Source organism: Colias croceus, chromosome 6 (genome assembly GCF_905220415.1).
Source record: "Colias croceus chromosome 6, ilColCroc2.1".
Taxonomy (NCBI): Eukaryota; Metazoa; Arthropoda; class Insecta; order Lepidoptera; family Pieridae; genus Colias; species Colias croceus.
In genome coordinates this window covers 10,750,981-10,769,306 of record NC_059542.1, presented here as the reverse complement: position 1 = coordinate 10,769,306, position 18,326 = coordinate 10,750,981, and the positions used below count along the sequence as shown (strand labels likewise).

At 31.8% G+C, this 18,326-nt stretch overlaps 1 protein-coding gene across 1 annotated transcript in view; it reads right to left on the bottom strand.

Moving 5' to 3' along the window:
• Positions 1–1,028: 1,028 nt before the first annotated feature.
• Positions 1,029–18,326, bottom strand: part of LOC123692429 (elongation of very long chain fatty acids protein 7-like) — a 56,602-nt gene continuing 39,304 nt past the window's right edge. Inside the window, exons 3-7 of the mRNA XM_045637174.1 lie at positions 6,895–7,085; positions 5,001–5,081; positions 3,623–3,785; positions 2,641–2,777; positions 1,029–1,825 (exon numbers count right to left, since the gene is read on the bottom strand). Of these exons, the coding sequence (XP_045493130.1) occupies positions 1,463–1,825; positions 2,641–2,777; positions 3,623–3,785; positions 5,001–5,081; positions 6,895–7,085 (935 nt within the window). The 3' untranslated portion in view covers positions 1,029–1,462. The remainder of the gene's footprint in view (positions 1,826–2,640; positions 2,778–3,622; positions 3,786–5,000; positions 5,082–6,894; positions 7,086–18,326) is intronic.

The following is an 18,326-nucleotide window of genomic DNA, read 5'->3' as shown; positions in this document are numbered from 1 at the left end:
ACAATTGTACAGTCACTCTTTGATCGCATACAAAGGTAATTGTTATTTATTACTACTAACGAAGTGATTACACGTGTTTTATATTCCTTATTTAATAACAGTACTATTTGATATTTAGTTTTGTAGCATTCAATTGCATTATAAATGAGAATTTTGTAAGATTAGAAATAATTCGAACACGAGGCAGGATTGTAACCTGCGTCTTTTGTGGGATTTTCCATAAGCAAAAACGGAATAGTAGAAGAAATTTAATTTCATTGTTCTGGCGGGATCACGTGAAGCCGAGAGTTGGAGTATTTCCAGCAAGGCGAAAGACGCGGGTTTGAATCCCGCCTCATGATCGTTTTTTCCTATTCTCAAAAAAAAAAAAACCGGCCAAGTGCGAGTCGGGCTCGCGCACAAAGGGTTCCGTAGCAGCAAATATAATAAACTTATTTGATCTATCTTATAAGGTTCAGCCATCGTTTTCAGTGTAAGCACAATAACTTAACCAAAATTACAGTTAAATCAACCTATCTCAAAAACTATAAGAGATACTTTGATCAAACCAAAAATCGTTGAAAGAGTTAATTAGCATGCATCACCTCTATTTTTTTTAGAATTTTATACCCCGTAGTTATAAAAATAGAGGGGGGGGGACATACTTTTTACGACTTTGAGAGCTGATATCTCAAAAACCGTTCACTTTAAGAAAAATGTTTTTTAGAAAACTTTATATCATTTTAAAAGACCTTTCCATTGATACCCCACACGGGTATGTACATCGAAAAAAAAAATTTCATCCCTCAGTTACATGTATGGGGGGCCCCACCCCCAATTCTTTTTTTTACTATTTAGTGTCATATTTTTGTAGCGGTTCATACAACACATATTCCCATCAAATTTCATCACTGTAGTACTTATAGTTTCCGAGTAAATCGGCTGTGACAGACGGACAGACGGACAGACGGACAGACGGACATGACGAAACTATAAGGGTTCCGTTTTTGCCATTTTGGCTACGGAACCCTAAAAAAACATCAATACCATCATGAAACTACTGAGAATACACCTTTAAATTTTCCAATAGATAGTTTACGAGTAAATAAGTTTTGATACATAATCACTGTCTCTATATTCTTTAACGATTAGCTATAAGCAAGGCTATAAGCTATGAAGACACAATACTTCACATCTTGATGTTTCACATAAAAAGTACCTAGGTGTTACTATTTTGTGTCATGCTTCTAAATTCATAATATTTAAATAGTAATGTTCTACTTCTTCTTTAATTTAATGAATTATATCATTTTAAACACTAGACATTCTTGCAACTCTGATACTACTTGGAAAATGCGGTGGTACAGTATGAAGTGGTGTCGGTAAATGTCATTGTCAATTGTTTAAGTCTTACATTAAAATCTATATTTATAATTAAACTAAATCACATAACAATATTCTTAAAATAATTGAGCAATTATAACTAAGACTCTTTCAATTTTCCACTAACAACTCCATTTGAAAGACCATTTGAAACTACATTTGAAATAGCATTTGACACTCCATTTGATACTCCATTTGACACTACATTTGACAGTCCTTTTGATACTCCATTTGACACTCCATTTGATACTCCATTTGAAACACCATTTGAAAAACCATTTGCATTTGTAATAGGTTTATAGTTTCTTTCGTCAGATTTTACGTAATTTCTGTAATAGAAACTGCCAAACATATAGAGGAATATTCCAGCGTTGAGAGACAGTAAAAAGTTGATGAATTTGGGGTAGTTGCAGTCACAGAACATGACACTGAAGTTGTGGTAGAAGATAATGCAGAATTGGATCTGGAAGAAGGAAATAATAAATCGGTAAATAGAATTAAAGAAACAATAACACTTATAGTCAATGTATTGGATCTGTTAGAAGATTATAATAAATCAATAAGAACAACTCAAGACAAAGTTAAGCATATCTATACTAATATTATAAAGCTGAAGAGTTTGTTTGTTTGTTTGAACGCGCTAATCTCGGGAAGTACTGGTCCGATTTGAAAAATTCTTTCGGTGTTAGATAGCCCATTTATTGAGGAAGGTTATAGGCTATATATCATCACGCTACGACTAACAGGAGCGGAGCAACGTGGGTGAAACCGCGCTGAGCAGCTAGTAGTCAATATAACGTTAGGATTCACAGAAAAGCAACCGTTTCAAATGCTTTGCTTAATCAAGAAGGTTAGATTGATTAGGTAATAAGATTTTAACATTCAAATATTGTGTCATTGTGTTTTGTGTTAATGAATTTAAACTGAGTATCAAAATTCTTAATTGTTATTCATAAGATAGTTGAATTTAATAGAGCATTAGGTACAATCTTAATAATGATAATAGTTGATGTCGGAATTGATAAAATTCTAATTGGTATTCATATTTCTAAACCAGGCGGGGACCACAGGACAGCACGGGGTTTACTCAGTTTGGGCTCCTGTCTCCCACTTCAGTATTATAACTGGTATTTTGTATTTTTTGTAATTTTTTTATTGTGGGAGGAAATAAATGAATTTTGAATTTGGAATTTCTCTGAATATAATAGAGCAACTTTCATATTAACAATACTTGATGATAAAACAGGTTTAATAAAAAAAGGTAAAGAAAGAACTTACCAGTTGCAAGGTGGTGACATGTCTCTTCCACCAAAGGAATTTCTGGTATTGTGGGCCAAGACCAGAAATCAGATAGTATGAGTACATGATGATGTGGATAAAGGAGTTTATCACACCCAGCAACGTTCCGTGACCACCTGAAATTAAAAAAGACATACCCTTAAAAATATTAAAGGCTGAAAATGATGTTAATTGAAATAAGGTAATCATTCATAATGATATAAGTGAAGTCCCATGTTCCCTAGTGGGGTAAGGGGGATGGGATAATGCATCCGATTATACAGCTGTTTTAATGATCGATTTTCTTTAGGGACAAGTAGGTAGTCAGCCTTCTGTATACTGCCAGACCAACCTTTTTTTTCTCTACTGGGTATCGAACCCAAGACCCTTCAGTTCTATACTCAAGCGTCAATTACGTACCAAGGAGTCGGTTAAATTCTTTATCATAATATGAATACAGGAAAACAATATGGTTATTCTGGAATCAAGATCTACAAAAGTTTTCAAAGTAACAAAAATAAGGTTTTAAACGTTACTCTTTTTAACTGCATGACGAAGGTCAGCACACTAAGGGATATTTTTTTGAGTAGGAAGTTTTAAAGTTACAAAAAATGCGTTTTATGGTCTGCTTTTTTGATTGTAACATGAAGGTAACAGATAAAAGGTTATTTTGTTAAACAGAAAGAGTCGCAATTGAAACTATAAATGTGATGATGATCAGTAGGCAATCTGTAGGGCATAATAGCGCCTTTATATTATATTTATACTAATATTACAAAGCTGAACAGTTTCTTTGTTTGTTTGAACGCGCTAATCTCAGGAACTACTGGTCCCATTTGAAAAATTATTTTGGTGTTAGATAACCCATTTATCGAGGAAGGCTATAGGCTATAATATATTATTATTATCATCATGCTAAGACATTAGGGTATATAGTTTCAAATTTCAAGTCTTAAATATAGATAGATACTGAGGAACTAACCTGCCAAGAATTTAGTACCAATCCAAGCGCAAATAGGCATCATAGTGTGATGGTAAAGATGGAGGAACGATATCTGTCTATTTTTCTTCCTCAAAACAAAGAATATCGTGTCCAGTAATTCGATTATTTTCGCAAAGAAGTACCACCAGACTGCAGCTGCCATCTATTAGAAAAATCATATATTTTTTATTATTATTAGAAAAATATATTTGCCAATGATTTGGACCATATTATACTTAGAGATTAATCACTTTGAATCTATGAGATTCAAAGTGATTAATCTCTAAGTATAAATAAATAAATAAATATTATAAAAAATGTTTAGATTTTGAGTTTCTGGTAACTCTGTCTGTTTGTCTTCTTTAAGAATCAGCCACTGAACCGATTTGGATGAAATTTTGTACTAATATAGTTTACAACCCGAGTAAGGACATAGGATAGTTATATTTGGAATCTATATTATATCCTGGATATCCCACGGGATCGGAAATATGCGTGATTTCTTTATACAACGCGGGCGAAGTCGTGGGCGGAAAGCTACAAATAAATTAAATTTAATATCATGTAACATACGGTCTATGAAATAAAATTGTTATTTTTTCGATTCGATTAGCTACAGTGAACATTTGGCTTAATGTGTATTGTGTAGCAAGAAATGAACAAGGAATTAACGAAATATTATCTTCGCGTTTTTTCTTCGTTTACAGTTTAATAGCCGAATAAATAACTCATTATACCATTATTACTTAGAGCAGTAAAAAGCACGATTTAAACAACGGTTTTAATACAAATTAGTGTAATCCTTAAACAATTTTAATTGTCGAAGTTTTTAATAAGCACAAGCACATATCGATAATGTGTAATATTGCCTCGGTGATGAAATCAACTACCCTCCTTTTCTTGTTTTTAACTGATTGACGTGACATGCTAAAATTTATAATTTAAAAAGTCGTATTTTTTATACTTATTATCTTTTTTTCAGATTTTTTACAATTATCATTAAATACTTGTCAGATAAATAAGCGCTCTACCCTTTATTTAACTCCAAAACTATTAAGTTAAAATAATTCCTATTTTATTAAAAATAACTATTTTTAGTTGTAGGTTGTAGGTATATTAAAATATTTAATATCTTCACCCACTACCTACTATTCTATGTCACTTCTAAACTCTACATTTTCTTTAAAAAAATATGATCTTACCACAAAAAAATTTAAACACAGTCTAACTTTAAACCAGGGATCTGTCACTTTAATAGATGTCTATGTGAATACGACAAAACCAGATTAAAGAGAACCCGCGCTAGTTTAAACCCTGTCTTAAGTTTTTTTGTGGTAAGACTGATATTTTTTTATTTATTATGAAAATATAAACTCACCCTTCTTGCTTTCGGGCTGTCTGAATAATCGACGGGCTGACATGAGAAATTATAGTCATTCCACCAACCCGATACTAAACCCTGTAAAAATAAGTTTTTTTCTTACTAACACATAAAAAAATAAAAAAGGAAACCAAATCTGTAAATCACGGACATATTATAACAATAGGTATGTGAACGCCAGAATTTGCAGTAACAAATAACTAAAGCCAACGCATAAAGCGGTTATTACAATGCTACTGCATTGCAATAACTGATTTGTGCGTTTATTTTAAAGTTCATATTCCATTTTAACCGTTAAATGTTATTTTTTACGGCTGTTAAAAAACCAAATGTCAAAGGACACAGATTTCGGTCAATGCGCCATTTGTTTTATAATGCGGAAATTTTGCCAGTACTTTAGTAAATTTCCATATATATAAGTCGTTTATTATCACACTTCATCATCACTACATAGTATAAAACAAAGTCGCTTTCTATGTCCCGATGTCCCTTTGTATGCTTAAATCTTTAAAACTACGCAACGGATTTTGATGCGGTTTTTTTTAATAGATAGAGTGATTCAAGAGGAAGGTTTTAGTATATAATTTATTAGGTTTTAAACAAAGCGGGTGAAGCCGCGGGCGGTAAGCTAAGTATATTATAAGCTTCATTTGTTTGTTTGTGTGAAACCGACTCTTTTAGACTCGATTTTGACCCGGACAGATTTAATTCAAACTTTGTACATTAATTATCAAGGACAATACAATAATTTCATAATTATTTAAAACGTGTTTTTTTTAGTTCTTTTTTTACAACTACTTATATGAATAATTATTTTCTTAGGTAATACTAGATAACTGTTTCATCTTAATATGCTATGGAAAAAAATGTACAAATTTATAATATACTTATATTATATTAATAGTTAGCTATTCTTTTTTCAACATAATCTGCTTTGAATTTTTAATTTATGCAAAACGAAAAGTAATTCACCATAATTCTAAATATAATGTAGAATGTAGATCCTGTAATTTTATATTTATTAATAATTCTGAATTAATTAAATTGAATTAGCATAATAAACATTTTCACATTTAAGCCTTTTTAAACAACTTTTTGTCAAATATTTTTTCATGAACCATACATACCTATTACCTAGTAACAAAAAAAATGTTTGCACGTGCTAGCCAAAAAATGTAATAATTATTTAACTCGTTCTTTACATACGGATATAATAAAAATTATTATATGTAACACAAAAAAATACTTATAAGTACAATGAACATAACTACGTTGTTATTTGCGTTGGTAGGTACGTGTAATTTAAACCTACAATATTATACATTCTTACTGCGCGGCCACACATGGGAAGTAAGAAGGAAAGTAGGCAGAGACATAGTGTGGACACGTTACTCGTCATGCCACTCGTCGTGCTCATCGTCCAGGCTCACTGCTCCCTATTTTGTCAGTATTTGCGCGCAAGTCAAAGGACCGGCAATACGAGTGCGAAATGCCAGAGAGGGCAATGTTGCGGCGAATAACGGCAACGCGATGAGCAGAGCGATGAGCAGAGCGATGAGCAGAGCGATGAGCAGCGCGAGGAGCATAGTGTGGCCGCGACATCACATTATTTAAAGTTAAGATTTTCTCTACCTAGTACCAAAAACAATAAAGTTGGGTAGGCCCAACATTTTTACATTCCTTCTACTCTCTTACTAAGTATTTGTTTCTGATCCAAACTCTAACAAACAAAGATATTTTGAATTAATTTCAGTTTTTACGCTGTTTACTTTCTTGTCAATCTTCGTTGCGTATCGTCCTTTTAATTTTGGCGGGAGGCGGAGAGTGTCCGTTCTGTAGCGTTTAGCTACTATTATGCATTTATTAGAACTATTTATTATGATAACCTTACCTCATACACCAAGAAGATGCTCATCAAAATCTGCGACACATTGTACACAACAATTGTGTTCTTCAATGAATACGGTTTCCTATCTCGCATGTACCGAGGGCCCACGGATGTACAGAAGTACAAGTATGTCGCTAGCAACGTGATGAGAGGCCCTGGACCCGACATCAACCACCAGTTTTCTGTACGAGGATCTAAAAAGAAATCAATTATTAGCTTCGTGGACATAAATCTACTAGCTGTCCCGACTAAAATGGTTCTGCCTTACTCTTTAAAACTCAAACATTCAAACAAACTCAAACTCATTCAATTCATCAAATTCATTCAATTAGACTTCTTCTAGAAGCCCTGTGTATCGTCATAACATAGTTGTACCATTAACCACCGATTCGGAAAGCAGTGTCTACGGAGAAGAACCGGCAAGAGCTCCGTAACTGCTCTTTTAAAATCATGATAATTATACATTCGATGTACCTAATTCTCTTTTGATTACGATAGCCTCTAACAATATAAAATATAGCCTAATTCACCTTCTGTTGGGGAAAGTACTTTACAAATCGTTAAAATAGTTTCGGAGCCTATGCAATTTAAACAAACACATAGTGTAATCTTTCTTCTTTAAAAAAATAGCTTTGGCTAAGACATAACTCAGGCCCCGGAATCACAGACAAACGTACAGTACTCCAAACTTAATAATGCGCATGCAGATCTTCGCTTCTTATCGTATTTCCAGAAACACCCGAATCACCCCGAATCATTGAATCATAAGTGCCCTAAACAATGCACTTGCATGTTGCACTTTGTTCGAAAGAAATAGGATTCAATTCAGAGTCATACACAATCGAAAACAATTCGAGCGGTAGCTGACGGTAGCCTGTCAGTCAAAAAATTCAAAAATCCGTCAGTTATATATTGGTGGTGACCGCACGTATTATCTCTGTATGGAATTATATAGAGTTGCTGTTACATACCCTTCTTAGTTTTGTTTCTAAGTTGAATTTTCCGATAAATGATTATTTACACAGGTAGCAGATAGCAGTGGGGAAAGTGAAAATTAATAAGAGCATAATGAAAGTTCTGATCATTCTACGATATCAGAAATAGAGATAATCCCTGATTTTGTAAATCCTTTGGACTGAGATTTTAATGATTAGATTTCTACAATTTAAATGTAAACCAGTGTTTGAAAATATTTTTTTTAAATATAAACTTTGTCTTATTTTAACCTTCCATACATCCACCATTACGCCAGCTTCAGTAAGACACTTTAATAGTTCTAAGTATAGAATTTTCCAAGTAAATCAATATAACAAATATGTATTCGCAATCGTGTAGCTTATCCTCGCTATTAACTTACTTTAAATTATCGAAACAAATTTCGTTACTTTTCTCTTTTACCATAAAATCGCAATAAAACTCATAATTCTAATAAACTATGCATGAAGAAAATAGATTTAACCACTCTATATACATATCGTCTTCGGAGGCTCGGGGAATATGACAGTTGCCGAACAGTGACGAATTTTTCTATGCGCATTATTAGTTTGGGAGTACTGTACGTGTAAGTACAAAGTAAAAACATTTCGCAGTCATCTGGTTGAATCTGCTATTTGACTATCGTCAAAATATGTCATTCAATGAACTTTTTTTATTGTATTTCTTTGAAGTGTAGTACTTTTGACCAACAAAGTCATATCTCTCATAAGGATATCGCACATGTCGTAAAAAACCTATTTGCCACAAATATTATACTACAATGTTGGTTATCCACGTGTTATTCTATAGATTAACGCTTACTTCATCTCTCACTGTGTCAATGTACATAAGTTAGTACCTACATTGTGTGATTGGAGTTATGGTTTTATTCATACTTGAATAAACAATGTTTAATGAAAAATTATTGCGATGTTATGTAATATTTAGTAACTAAGTATATCATTATCTATACTTAATATTATAAAGATAAAGAGTTGGTTTGTTTGTTTGAACGTGCTAATCTCAGGAACTACTGTTCTGGTTTCTTTTGGTGTTAGATAGGCCATTTATCTAAGACCAACAGAAACGGAGGCACGCGGGTGAAACCGCGGAGCGCAGCTAGTATAATATATATACATAATAGTATTCTAGTACCTGTATGTTTTATATTAGGTATTGCTTTTTTCGTTCAACCAGCACATTTGTAGACTTATATATTTATGTAATTGGCATTTACCTATATATCTACCAGATCTATTGTCTTTGTATCTCCCTAAAGTAGGTATATGTACATATTATTATATTATTCTACGTCTTGTAAATATTGAGTCGCAATTATAATAATTCAAGTTAATTTGTTTTCAGATTCTTTGAAACAATGAAATTGACGTGTCAGTTAATTGATTAATAACCAATATTCTAGATCTTTCCGATTCTTAGAGCGTTGTATAGGCGTCTGTTACAATTACCATGTAATATGTTTTTTATACATTGTTACACAATTATGCAAATATCACAATATCTATACAAATACTCATATTATATAGCTGAACAGTTTGTATGTTTGCTTGAACTTATAACGGGAACCACGGGTCCGATTTGAAAAAATATTTCACTGTTAGATAATAGGAAACCTTAGAATTACCGTGGCTCCGCTTTTGTTGGTCTTAGCGTGAGGATATTTAGCCTATACCTACTCACTATAGCCTTCCTCGATAAATGTTCTATCTAACCCCGACAGAATTTTTCAAATCGGACCAGTAATTCCTGAGGATAGCGCGTTCAAAAAAACAAACTCTTCAGCTTTATAATATTAGTATAGACGTATCAACACACTAAGACCGGAGCGGAGTAATGCGTGTAAAACCACGGGGAAGGTTTTAGTATATTATAATTTATTAGGTTTTAGACAAAGCGGGCGAAGCCGCGGGCGGTAAGCTAGTAAAAGTAAAAAAGTAATTATCTAGCTTTATAGTTTATTTTAATGAAATGAAATGAAATGAAATGAAATGAAAATTTATTTGTTTGAATTGTGGTTACAAAGTCCTTACAATAAATTTCATGTCCGCACAATTCGCCAAGAAATTGGCATACAAATATTTATATTATGCTTATTTAATTTTATAATTAAACTAATTAACGTAAATTACTTATTATTTAAACAATATATTATTTACATTAGTTCATTAGATCATTTTAAATTATACCTAGTATAGCAATATCACAATTTTATTTATTACAAGTTGATTATTATTATTATTATTTTTTTTTACTACAAATCAATTAAATTTATACAAATAATTACAATATTATGTCATTATTTTGATTTTTGAAAAAATTCTTTTAAGTCATAATAACATTTTTCAATTAGCCAGGCTTTTAAACGCTTTTTAAAAATATTAAATGGCAAGTCCCTCAAAGATTTGGGAATTTCGTTGAATATATGTATACACATAACAGATGCATTTTTTTGGTATAAGGCCGTACGGCATTTAGGCATCAGCAGCCTTGTAGGGTCTCTATTGCCAAGTTGATATCCTTCTTTTGCAGATCTAAACAAATCCTTATGCTTCTTAGCAAAAATACAAGATTCTAGGATGTACAAACCAGTTAATGTTAATAGTTTGCATTTTTTGAAGAGTGGTCGGCAAGAGTCCATTGGGGACGCATTACAGAGAGCCCTAACACATTTCTTTTGTCCAATAAAGACACCCTTTACATTCGTTGAGTTTCCCCAAAACAGTATACCATATCTTAGCACGGACGCAACGTAAGCATGATATGCTGTCAGGGCAGCTTCATACGAAATCGTTTTTTTTAGTTTTCTTAGGGCAAATACGAACTGGTTAATTTTAGTACAGATTATTTCACAGTGTAACTTCCAGTTTAAATGCTCGTCAATTAGTACCCCGAGAAACTTTGTACTATCTACTTGCTTTATTTGTTTGTCATTGTATTCTAGATTTATGCTAATTTTATATGTCTGATAAATAAAAAATTGTATAAATTTTGTTTTCGTCATATTGGGTGTCAAATCATTACTCTCAAGCCATGTCATAATAGAATTTAATGTATTGTTCAATGTCATGTTAAAGTCAGAATCTTTTTGATTGTCAGGAATTGTCAAACATATGTCATCAGCAAATAATGCACAATTATAATTCGTCACGTTTGGTAAATCATTAATATAAATTAGAAATAGTAAAGGTCCTAACATGCTTCCTTGTGGTACACCACACGTATTATACTCATAAGCTGATTTATACTGCGTCATTTCATGTTTTTGATTTAAATTTGAGATTTCTACACACTGTTTTCTTCCGGATAAGTAACTCTTGATTAAGTCATAGGCAATGCCTCTGATTCCATATTGTTCGCACTTATTCAATAATATGTCATGGTTAACCACATCAAATGCCTTTGTCAAATCAAAAAATATTGATATTACAGACGTCTTTTTATCAATGCTCTCAGTTATACTTTTTAACACGGAAAATATAGACATCTCTGTGGATTTGTTTTTTTGGAAACCACTTTGTTGTGAACTTATAACATTATTTTTTAGAAAGAACGTTGATAATCTTTTGTATATAGCCTTTTCAAAGATTTTTGCAAATATAGAAATTAAAGTAATGGGGCGATAATTGTTAATCTCGCTCCGATTTCCTCTTTTGTGTAAGGGTCTTATCACTGATAGCTTCAGCATTTCTGGAAATATACCTTGATCGAAACATTTATTTAAAATATTTTCCAGAACATGTGCTATATACTCTTTACATTCCTTGAGTATAGTAGTACAGATAGAGTCATAGCCAACAGCTCTTGTATTTTTGAGTGACTGAATAATATTTAAGATTTCTGTTATGGAAGTAGGAGCAATAAAGATACTTTTACTGACTGGGTTGATATTATTTTTATAATTTTTATTCATAGGTCCTGTACTTGATTTGATTTTATTTTTAGTAATATTTATAAAATAGTCATTAAATTTATTAGCAATAATCATAGGTTCATTCATGTCAATATTATCTATATTAAGTTTGTCAATGCATGTTTTCAGTATATTATTATTACTATTATTTTTTATTACATCCCAGGTTAATCGTCAATAAACATTATTACCTATTTGAGAGCTTGATAAAAAAATGTATTTGTTTTCGATATCATAGGCCAATCATTCAAAATGCATAGATTTATCACTTCACAAATCCAAGTGGCATTTCTGAACAGTTGTTACATTAGGTATTAGATATAAAGTAATTATGTAACCTTATTTCATAATCAAAATTCAAAAATATACATACCAAATTACATTAAGGGCTGATTTTTCAATCCTCGGTTATTACTTATTCGTCGAATCTGGGGGCACGGTAGTGCCCCCGCCAAGACGAGCAAAGCGAACAACCGAAGCGCACGGGCACTACCTACCTTTTCTCGAAGCGCTTCGACGTTTTTTTGAACCCTCATAACTTGGGTTTGGATTATGCTAGATCAACAAAATTTTCGGGATATATTGCCAATAGCGGACTTATTGAAAATATTAAGTTTTAATTACATTAGCTTTTATACTTCAGATTTTATTTATATCTAAAAAACGCTAATTTCGTCACTGACTCACTGATGATCATCAAAATTCTTAAGGTATTTCCTAATGTCCTAGAAAGCTGAAATTTTGTATGTAAGCTAGTATTAGCACACAAACAACAAAAAAATTATAAAACTTGTAACTTTCATCCCCCAACCCCTTAAACTAGGGAATGGGAGTTTGTATGAGACCTGTAATTTTAAATTAAATTTTCGATGACGCTAGAGGTCTAATCTAATAATCTAAAACTTGGTTCCCCTAGATATATATATGCATAGGTACTCCTTGTTAAAAAAAAATTAAAAATTTAACCGACACATAAAATTTTGTTACAAACAACTTACAAAAAGAAATGAAATCCCACCAAAAACATTTTCATGTAAAATGTTGCCAAGACGATCCCATATGACTCGCACTGTGAAAAAGTTATCAGATCTCATGTAGAGCCAAGCTTCTAACACTACACGCCCTAACTCTACAAGGCCTAACTTCACAAACTCTACACCTTAGTCAAAATATGTGGCTTGGCCGTTCGTTACTACAAGAACTATTGTATAACACAAAAGTAATGAACAGTGAATTAATTAATTTTTCACCTTACGCCGATGTGAATGTAGCGAAATGGCCAAGCCACATATTTTGACTAAGGTGTAGAGTTTGTGAAGTTAGGCTTTGTAGAGTTAGGGCGTGTAGTGTTAGAAGCTTGGCTCTACATGAGATCTGATAACTTTTTCACAGTGCGAGTCATATGGGATCGTCTTGGCAACATTTTACATGAAAATGTTTTTGGTGGGATAACTTATTAAACTACCATTCCAAAAATGTATTCTTTGTCCGTCTTTGACATTTTACGGGTGACATTTTAATATTATCGTACGTAATACTTTATTGGGTGGATAAGTTTTATCCATGGATAAATCAAAAATTAATGCAAAATCGGCCCTAAATCATTTAACCATCCCAATTGAAAATTTCCCAAGACCTGAAACTTGATATTAAATCCCTTGTAATATTAATAAAATATACAACAGTATGTTAATCATTTTGTGCGATGTGCGATGTTTACAGCTTATTTCCTTTATCATAAAAATCACAACTATTCAACGGTGTTACCATAACAATATAAAGGTACTTAGGCTGGTTGCAGAGCTTGACCGACCATCAGTGCGTACATCAGTCGCGCCTGTCATATGTATGGAAATTCATAAAACCGTTCATAGCTAGACCGACCATACGCAAGCGGATTGTCATGCGCATATGTGTCATAGTCATACACATTGTTGATGCGTATCGTCAGGACCGACGGTACGCACTGATGGTCGGTCAAGCTCTGCAACCAGCCTTATAAATAAAATTAACATTCGATACGCGAAGATACTAAAGTGCATTGTATCGTGGAATACGTAACGATCAATTAACTGTGAACTACAATAATATTATTATTTCTATCTCGTTTTGTTATACTAAATTAGATTTTCGGACTAGATATTTAAGTCTATTTTTGACTACGCAAATTAGGACCCTGTTCAAACGCTTTTTTACGTCGTAGTCATTTTTCATTGGTATTTCCTTGCTTATGAATATATTTTTCTAAGCAAAATTTATTTTGACTTCAATTTTTTGCATTCATAATCGAATCGAAGTTAATTATTTTTGAACATGCATCGAGCAGTTAAAATTTATGACCTGCGAATTCAAAGTTGTTTATTACCTGTTTTGTAAAAATATATCAAAACTTGTATTTTTAACCATTTATAATATCCGCCAACCCGCACTTGGCCAGCGTGGTGGATTATGGCCTGTACCCTCATAGGAGGCCCGTGTCCCAGCAGTGGGATCGTATATGGGCTGATGATGATAATCTGTAGAAACAATAATAGAATAGTCCAGAAACATCACTGAACCGGTATAAAACCGGTTAACACAATTATTTTTCTATTAAAGATGTTAGTTTTATAAATTAACGGATTTAAAACACAAATTCTATGGAAAATTTAAGCCAAAACTTACAATAGACAGAACATACTTACCTATCTATGAAAAATAGCGTGTTTTATGAATTTTTTTTTTTTGTAAATTGTAGAACAGAGGAAAGTGCATTCGAAACATTTTTCAATTATATTTGGAGCTCAAGAATTTATAGGATAAGCAGAGACAATTTTTCCTTAAATTTAACTCATTTCAAAGATACGGATATAACAATAGGGACAAAAATAGTAAGCAAAATGAAACATGATCTAGTTCAAAATAATAATATTATTGCATTATTGCTAGCTAGTAATAATGGTATAATCTTGGTATAATACAAAGGTAACACTGGTATGTATATTTATCTGAGGTATTTCCTCATATCGTAATAAGTGTTATCAAGAAAATACATAGGTAATAGAAACAAATGTAAGTGTAACAAGTTTTACTTCTCACAAAATATATAGTATCTATACATTGTCGATATATCTGATAACTATTCGCGAACATTTTGTAAGTCCTTCATATAAAATAGCATTCTTTCATACAATTCAAATTAAATTTTAACCAAGGATTGAAAAATCAGCCCTAAACACAATATAGAATACTTATGTAATACGTAATATGTAGTGTAATTATGTTTAGTAGATATACCCCGTAGGCCGTATACCATGCAAGTGTAGCCGTGGTCTAGTCGTATAGGATATTAATTTTCATCGGAGTGTATTTTCAACAATATTTTTAGTGGTACATACAAAATTTATGTACTTGTGTAAAGGTTTTTCAAAGGCCAAGCCACATTTACGTGCTTATTCTCACCTCAGATCAGTCAACTTTGATGTCATTAAATATTTGATTCATAGCACGTAGATTGTAGGCATTTTCTTAGATTAATTGTTCTCATGTAATCGTGAAATATAAATGTGTATTGCTTATAATTATACAAGCAAACTAGCTTACCGCCCGCGGCTAGCGGCTTCGCCCGCTTTCTCTAAAACGATTTGAGATTTAAACTATCCTATCTCTCAAGTTGGATCGAACTGCACATGGTGTGCGAATTTTATTATAATCGGTTAAGTGGTTTAGGAGTCCATTGAGGACAAACATTGTGACACGAGATTTATATATATTAAGATAAGTTATTAGTTACAAGTTTAATACCTACATTTCTTAAAAGGATAAAGGATATTATGTGAATGCGTAACCTCCTAATTTATATTAACTTGAAACTATACTCAATTCAGAATATTATGTTGCGATATTTTTGTATGTATATGTATTTGTCTTTTTTATATTATCAATTAAAATTTGTATATTTGTATATGAATAAGCAAAATACACACAATAAATTAATTGTCCTGCTAATTACTTGGTTATTAGAGAGACACTTCTATATCAATTAATTAAATTTTAACGACATTATCATAGCAATATAATGGCATTGTACAAATTCTTCTCTATCGTGAAGTGAACGCTCCAAATGAAATTATTTTTCTAATTATTTATCGTGGGTCAAGATAAATTTTTTGCCTTCATAAATACAGAAAAAAATCTTAGCTTTTATAGCAATTCTTGGGTTAAAAAACACTATTTATGAGGTTAATTAACGACTCTATGATGTCTGTTTACAGCATACATACATATTATTATAGTTTGGGTATAATTTTTATCCATCTAAAAGTGTGATTATTCCTCATAGACTTATTTTATTGCCTTCGTTTAAAAAATACATTCGTGCCAAATTTCATAGCACAGAACATTTAAAGAGTTTCATAGGCACTAAAATTACATTTTTAAAACTAAACAAAAAAATTAAACTATTACAATAAATGTCATAAAATCACAACTACATAAATCCAAAGATATTAAAAATTTATAGATAGAAACATCGCAATAACTATCAAAATAATAATTTATGAGCAATATAATTAATATAAATCGATATATTTCCAACTTGCAACATCGGTTACCAAATCCCATAATTTCAAAAACCTTGGAACTAACCTTCATGTTAAAATGTGTTTTATATGGGGATATGTTTGCTTAGCATGTACATGTTAAGCTGTCATACACGAAGAAAAACAGTATTAACTTGATATTACGATAAAGATAATTAAATGTAAAGGAAATCTACAGGAACATTATTCACATAAGTTTAAAGAATTTTAAGTTTAACTTTTAAATGAGAATACATTTAAAACTTTAAAGTTACCTTAACATGAGAATAATTAAAGGAAAAAAATCAAAGAAAAATAATCACTTCAAAATACTTTTTTATTTATAGTTCTAAATACTTCTTAAAGCAAAATAAACGATAGATATAACATCATTTAATTCTGTTTTAAAGTCGTTTTCCAAACTTGTTTTCAAAACACAATAGAATGGAACTTTTGTACACGGAACCTATTCGACTAGAAAATTCGATCTCAGTTAAAAAAAGACAAACGGTAAAATAATATATTTTATGTTACAAGGTTATGTGTTATATCATCCCGTTACTAAAATTATGTGTCAACTCGTCTTATAATATTTATATAATACTAGCTTTCCACCCGCGGCATCGCCCGCGCAATCAAAGAAAAACCCGCATAGTTCCCGTTCCCGTGGGATTTCCGGAATAAAACCTATCCTATGTCCCGGGGTAAAAAGTAGCCTTTGTCCTTTCTCGGGTATCAAAATATCTCTATACCAAATTTCATGCAAATTAGGGCGTAATTGAGTAACAGACAGACATACAGAGTTAAGTATGGATATTTTGAGTGGGTTTATTGACTCCGGATCTTAACGAATAAGTTAACTGATAATAGATTAAGAAAACATTAGTGTAGTGTGAAAATCAATCTATGAATTTGTTTAATTAGCGTACCTATTAGGTACCTACATGATATGATGTCGAGATGAAATACAGTGTGTTTCCAATCAACACAAAAATGTAGCCTTCCTAACTCTCGCCCTTTTTTCCTGTCAGAAAAATACTCGGACCTATTAAGAGTAATATAATATAATACCTATTTAACTATAGTAAATAGTTTTTTTTTATTATTAGTGTTAATTAGTTACGTACATATAAGATGGACAAAACCACAGTACGAATTCGAATCGTATAAATCTGAACTTCCTGAAAATATTTTTGATTATCCAAGATATTTTGAATAACTATGATGAATCATTAGATATAAACAGTAATAGCTATATATCACTAACAATAGATAGTTATTTCATAATCTATCTGCATTCCAAATTTCAGGCAAATCCATTAATAATTTTACGAGAAAACATCCACACAATTTTAATAAACTATTCTTCATTTTATGCCTATGAATTCATAAATTCAACAAATTATTCTATGCGGCTTTGAACGTTAAAATATTCCACTAAAAATGAAATATAAATAGGAAATAATGCCTCTACCTATAAAACAGACTAGCTGCTCCGCGCGGTTTCACCCCCGTGGCTCAACTCCTATTGTTAGCGTGATGATGTATAGCCTATAGCCTTCCTCGATAAATGAGCTATCTAACACCGAAAGAATTTTTCAAATCGGACCAGTATCGCCTGAGATTAGCGCGTTCAAACAAACAAACTCTTCAGCTTTATAATATTAGTATAGATGTGGATCGTGGATACTGGATAATCATGTTTTAAGTTTCACGAAATTACTGGTCCTTGAACTTTATCTTAATAAACAGATGTTTAACCGCTAGGTAAATATTATTTTGATAGAGTAAATCAATAGTTTTGAACCTTTACTAATGTTATAAAGCTGAAGAGTTTATTTGAACGCGCTCATCTCAGGAACCACGGGAACTCATCGATATGAAAAATTTTTTCAATGTTAGATAGTCCATAAATGATATAGGTGTACTTAGTTTTTAGTTTTTAGATGTAATAATTTACATTAATACCA